Source organism: Entelurus aequoreus, linkage group LG14 (genome assembly GCF_033978785.1).
Source record: "Entelurus aequoreus isolate RoL-2023_Sb linkage group LG14, RoL_Eaeq_v1.1, whole genome shotgun sequence".
Lineage (NCBI taxonomy): Eukaryota > Metazoa > Chordata > Actinopteri > Syngnathiformes > Syngnathidae > Entelurus > Entelurus aequoreus.
Genome location: NC_084744.1, coordinates 12769370 through 12775782, shown reverse-complemented (window position 1 = coordinate 12775782; position 6413 = coordinate 12769370). Strand labels below are relative to the sequence as shown.

General features: G+C 37.6%; 1 protein-coding gene across 1 annotated transcript in view; it reads right to left on the bottom strand.

Annotated features, from left to right (window-relative positions):
• Window positions 1-5347, bottom strand: part of LOC133664412 (ras-related protein Rab-20-like) — an 11446-nt gene extending 6099 nt beyond the window's left edge. The window contains exon 1 of the mRNA XM_062069019.1: window positions 4931-5347. Within this exon, the coding sequence (XP_061925003.1) occupies window positions 4931-5120 (190 nt within the window). The 5' untranslated portion in view covers window positions 5121-5347. The remainder of the gene's footprint in view (window positions 1-4930) is intronic.
• Window positions 5348-6413: the final 1066 nt, after the last annotated feature.

The window sequence follows — 6413 nt, the reverse complement described above, 5'->3', positions numbered from 1 at the left end:
AATGAAAAACACATTTCTGGAGAACATCCCACCGTAACACAACATAAACACAACACAACCAATACCCAGAATCCCATGCAGCCCTAACTCTTCCGGTCTAGATTATACACCCCCGCTACCACCAAATCCCCCCACACATCAACCCCCCCCCCCCCCTTCCCTCCGTGCGTTGGTTGAGCGGAAGAGTTAGGGCTGCATGGGATTCTGGGTATTGATTGTGTTGTGTTTATGTTGTGTTACAGTGCAGATGTTCTCCAGAAATGTGTTTGTCATTCTTTTTTGGTGTGGGTTCAAAGTGTGGCGCATATTTGTAACGTAACAGTGTTAAAGTTGTTTTATAAGGCTACCGTCAGTGTAAGATGTGTAGCTGCTGACCTAGTACGCCTTGCTGTCACTTATGTGAGCAAGCTGAATCTGCATTCTACATGTGGTCGAGCAAGTACACGGTTTGGGCAGGCTGTAGAGGGCGCCAAAAGCAGTGCCATCACGCCAATGAGAGGGTTAGCAAGTATGACGCCATCAAGCGCCATTCATTCAAAACTCGCGGGCCGCACTAACATCAAATTTCCACATTATAGTGTGTTCCTGTGCGTGTGTCTGAGACCCCTGGTTAACATAGCACAAAGCATTTAAGCTTTGTATGCGGTGTTTTTCATTTTAAATTTTAAAATTGTTTTTGTGGCTCCCATTATTTTCTTTAATTTGTGAAACTTGCCAAAATGGCTCTTTGAGTGGTAAAGGTTGCCGACCCCTGCTGTAGGGGAACATATTACCTTTATAACATCTTTTAAAAGTCACTTGTGCATGATAGGGTACATTAAATAATGTTCTTGGTATTTATTTACCCTGCTGTCTTCTACGTTACTCCTTGCTATCACGCTCCTAAATGTGTTTGCTAAGCTACTCAGTGAAGGCACGGCGTAGCTAACATGTATGAACGCCTGTGCCAAGTACTCTCATATTGTAGCACGACATGAGAAAAGTCAGCGGTTTCAACACAACAAACTTCTTATTGTGTATGGCCATCTTCCTACTGGGAGTGTTGCCCAATGAATGCAACCACAATGATCATAAATCATAACAATGTGACGAGCAGAGGGTATTTCTCTGAATACAACACACTGAGAGGGAGTACAATATTGAGCAATCCTCATATTTGTGGAAAAAGCCTGAAGAGACATAAGGTCTTCCTGTCATAGCCCTGTCAGGTGACTCAAGAGGAACCTTAATCAAACACAAGGCTCTCAAACTCAGCTGTTCAAAATGAACAACATTTTTTTTAAAAGCTGACTTGATTGTGTTCAAAAACATCCAAGACTTTTCCCATTTAGAACAAACACTTGAATGTGCAAACAGTATGAGTGACTCAGCAAACTATTTCTTATCCAAGTGTTTTTGTTGTTGACATATTTCAGACAAGCAGCAGCAGTCCTGCTGTAATGATTCACGTCCTAAGCAGCACCGACAGTAAACATCATGAAGGAACATTATTATCTTTTAGATTAGTTCTCACAAAGCTTGCATAATCAATTGTGTGGTGACGGAAAAGCGGACAATCATCCTCTTGTGTCGGACTGCTGAGGCGGAATTTGTCACGGAGCTTTGAAGCAACATGTAGGCAGAGATTATTTCACCTATTATTCACTTTTCCATTTGTCTTTACCGTATTTTTCGGACTATAATATCAATAATATCAATATCAAATAATATTATTTAGCTCATTCACGTAAGAGACTAGACGTATAAGATTTCATGGGATTTAGCGATTAGGAGTGACAGATTGTTTGGTAAACGTATAGCATGTTCTATATGTTATAGTTATTTGAATGACTCTTACCATAATATGTTACATTAACATATCAGGCACGTTCTCAGTTGGTTATTTATGCGTCATATAACGTACACTTATTCAGCCTGTTGTTCACTATGCTTTATTTATTTTCAATTGCCTTTCAAATGTCTATTCTTGGTGTTGGGTTTTATCAAATAAATTTCCCCCAAAAATGCGACTTATACATGTTTTTTCCTTCTTTATTATGCATTTTCGGCCGGTGCGACTTATACTCCGGAGCGACTTATATTCCGAAAAATACGGTACTCAAAAATTGTCCAGTCAAACTAATGAATGACGTGTATGATGAGTTTAGCATCACAGCATATCATAGCAAGACAGAATATGACAGCTGGCGCACTCTTGATTGGGATGTTTATGAAGTGTTACGATTTTCCAGCGACATTAGCGTTGCTATCGGATCAAGTTTGTATACAAGGTACTGATTAGCATAAGCGTACTGAAATGATTAGCATACAGCGTTTTTCCGAATTTCTTGCAGGAAAAAAAAAGTTTTGTTTACCGGAATCGCTTTAAACAACAGCTAGCATATCTCAAGCGAGTGTAATTTGATACTGGACCGAGTTTGGATGCATTAGGAATAAAATGACAACACAGAACATCATTAGCTGAAGATTAGCATCCGTATGACATATCAATGAAAGGTTTTGTTGATTAGTATTTATGCTGCTATCAGATCAAACCTAAAAATTAGAGTCATTATTATAATAATACATTTTATTTATGGAGCGCTTTCCAAAAACTCAGACACTTTACAGCAAGGCTGTCAAACTCGTTTTCATTGGAGGGCCACATCGCAGCTATGGCTGCCCTTAAAGGGCCGCTCAATAACAGTGAATAATATATAAATATAAATGTATAAGGATTTCCCTTATCATATTGTAACACAATTGCCTATGCATGTGATTATAATATATATTTTTCAACATACACCGTTACAAAATATGCTGATTTGTCAGTAAAAAAAACTTGCAGCTCAGTCGCCAGAATGTTACAGTAAAATTTGCAGTGTTTCTTTTTTTAACATATGAAAAAACGGTACCGCTGTTTTTTTTACAGTAAAATTCTGGCAACAGACCTGCCTTTTATTTACCATAAAGTCTATGGTTGTTGTTTATACAGTGTATCCCTGTGAATAGAAAAACAGCGCCATTGTTTTTTGAACAGTAAAGTTGTGGCGACTGAGCTGCCAGTTTTCTATCGTAAAAATCTATGATTTTTACAGTGTACAATTTGATGGATAACTTGCTTCGAAAACATACGTCAAACTGATATAAAAGTTTTTATTTTTATTTTAACACAAAAAGTTTGCAATGTATTATGATATAAAATTTGTCGCATTATTAAATAATATTAAAGTATGCAGTAGATGTATTTTTTCTGTCAAAATGAAGATAGAAAGATAAAGCACTTTATTGAGACATATTATGCCCAAGCTTTCTCGGGCCACATAAAAAGATCTGGCCCCCAAGCCTTGAGTTTGACACCTGTGCTTCACAGAATAACAATCTGAGTATATAAAACATTAAATAATAGAAAAAACATTAGAACCTTATGACTTTTTGTCACATATTATCAGTAATGTTAAAGTGCTGAGAAGATACATACAGCATCTGCGGTCCCCTCCAAGGTTTCTCATTGTATCCCATTGTGTTGAGTTGTTTCTTGCCCTGATGTGGGATCTGAGCAGAGGATGTCATTGTGGCTTGTGCAGCCCTTTGAGACACTTGTGATTTAGGGCTAAACAAATCAACCTTGATTGATTGAAACTTTGAGTTCAAACCATGTTTTGGGGTCACCGGATGGAACGTGACTGTAAAGTCACCCACAACATAAAAGGATTCACAGAAGCAGCACTACTACAACATATTTTGAGATGGTTTTGTTATTATGTTTAACCGTTGGTTTAACTTCTTTTTACACCTATGAGGAAAATAAATACTGGATGGGGAAATTAGTTTGATAACAAATTGTACTGTCCGGTTGTCCACTTCAGTGTTTTTCAACCTTTTTTGAGCGAAGGCACATTTTTTGTGTTGAAACAAAACACCACCAGCAGAAATCATTAAAAAACGAAACTCAGTTGACAGTAAAAAGTAATTGTCGCAATTGTTGGATATGACTTTAAACCATAACCAACCATGCATCACTATAGCTCTTGTCTCAAAGTAGGTCTACTGTCACGACCTGTCACATCACGCCATGACTTATTTTTAGTTTTTTGCTGTTTTCCTGTGTGTAGTGTTTTAGTTCTTGTCTCACGCTCCTATTTTGGTGGCTTTTTCTCCTTTTTTGGTATTTTACTGTAGCAGTTTCAGGTCTTCCTTTGAGCGATATTTCCCGCATCTACTTTGTTTTAGCAATCAATAATACTTCAGTTGTTTGTATCCTTCTTTGTGGGGACATTGTTGATCGTCATGTCATGTTCGCATGTACATTGTGGACGCCGTCTTTGCTCCACAGTAAGTCTTTGCTGTCGTCCAGCATTCTGTTTTTGTTTACTTTGTAGCCAGTTCAGTTTTAGTTTCTTTCTGCATAGCCTTCCCTAAGCTTCAATGCCTTTTCTTAGGGGCACTCACCTTTTGTTTATTTTTGGTTTAAGCATTAGACACCTTTTTACCTCCACACTGCCTCCCGCTGTTTCCGACATCTACAAAGCAATTAGCTATCGGCTGCCACCTACTGATATGGAAGAGTATTACACGGTTACTCTGCCGAGCTCTAGACAGCACCGACACTCAAAAACAACATATAATTTGCAGACTATATTTACTGGTTTGCAAAAAATATTTTTACCCCAGATAGGTGAAATTGGATAGTCTCCCAAGGGACACCAGACTGTATCTCACGACACAGTGGTTGAAAAACACTGGTCCACTTGACATGAAGGTACGTTTACGTTACATTGTTATATACTGTAGATAACGACCTCCATCCAGACTGAGGTCACATGCTACTTTTTACCTCAGCTGGAGACATGACCATAAGTTATTGGGCCAACACAACAAGCAGGCTACGGTACTTTTAGGTTCAGACAAAAACATATATTTAAAAAAAAAAATTTAACGGTAATATTACCTGCAGTGTCCCATATGGATACGTTGTAAGGTCCCCACTGTTTGAGAAAGAACGCCCCTCCGACCGTGCTGATGGTTTCTTTGAACTTTCGCTCCGTGTACCTGTGGAGCAGCGACGTCTTGCCCACATTCATGTCCCCCAGGAGGACCACTTTCACGTCGGGCTTCCTCATCTTCGACGACTGGGGCATGTTCTCCGTATGTTACCGTTCAGACAGTGACGAATAAAAAAGACAGCGAGGAGGAGGACTAGCTCGTAAGAGTCGCCATGTTTTTCAAGTGGCCCAGTATAAAATGGTGGCTGTTGACGGCGCGCTGTTCATCCTCAAATCAGAGCAGGGGGACTTTTCGTGAACTTTCTAGAAGTGAGGTGAAACAGGAAGTGAAAATGAGGAACTTTGTCCTCAATCACGCCTCTCAGGTTCAACATCGGACGCTGTTGGCCACGCCCATTTTAAACCCTTAATCCAGTCGCGTCTAATAGAAGTATCAAATATCGAACCCATAGTAAAGTGAAGGGGTCAAAATTGTGTATCCATCCATTAAAAATCACAACATGATTCAATGTAAAAATATAAATAAAAAGTATTACTTTACTCGCTCTGCATTAATTTGATATCGGATCGATACCCAAATGTATTGTATGGTTCACCCCGTATATCAAAGTCCAGTCATTTGACTTCAAATAAAAGCACACAAAATAGAAAAATACATCTTAATAATAGTAATTACACTTTCTCACTGGAGGTGTTTGGTTATTTTACAGTAGATTCACAATAAGACGTACAGAAAAATGTCTTCACTTGTGTATTTCACGCAATAAAATATGTTTTTGAAATATTGTAATTAACATTTTATTCTATCTCCTGAATATATGCATTTTTGGTAGTAGTAGTACTTACTATTTTATCCCACACGCAAAAACGGGGAAGGATAAAAGAGAAATCATACTGTATGTAATGTAATGAGTATGCAATATTTTGGTGGTCTTATTTAGTATGCATTATGCAATATGGTTTTACAGTAAGCAGCTTAGTCATGCTATACCACTTCAGATTGCAATACAACCCAAATTAATAAACATTGTCACAATATGATTTTAGTGACAGTTTTTTTCCATATAAAGTAATTAATTATAATCATAATCATAAATTGACCGTTCCGCTTTTTTGCCCTTACAAACCAGCTATTGATTTTTTTTTATTTTTACATTTGGAACCTGAGAGCGTGTGTCAGGCAAACATTGTCATATTTGGACATTCCTGGAAATGTATATATATATATAATTCATTGTTTAAATAATTTTAAATCAAGATTTGTATTTGTTTGTTTGCGATGTATCGCTGCCTGTTTTGGTCAAAATATAATAAAAAAACAACTATTGGTACATGAGTCATGAACACTTCATAAGTTTAAAGGTATCTAGTAATATGTATCATTAAATGTTTTATATATTTTTTTCTAATTGTTTCAACCATGCACAT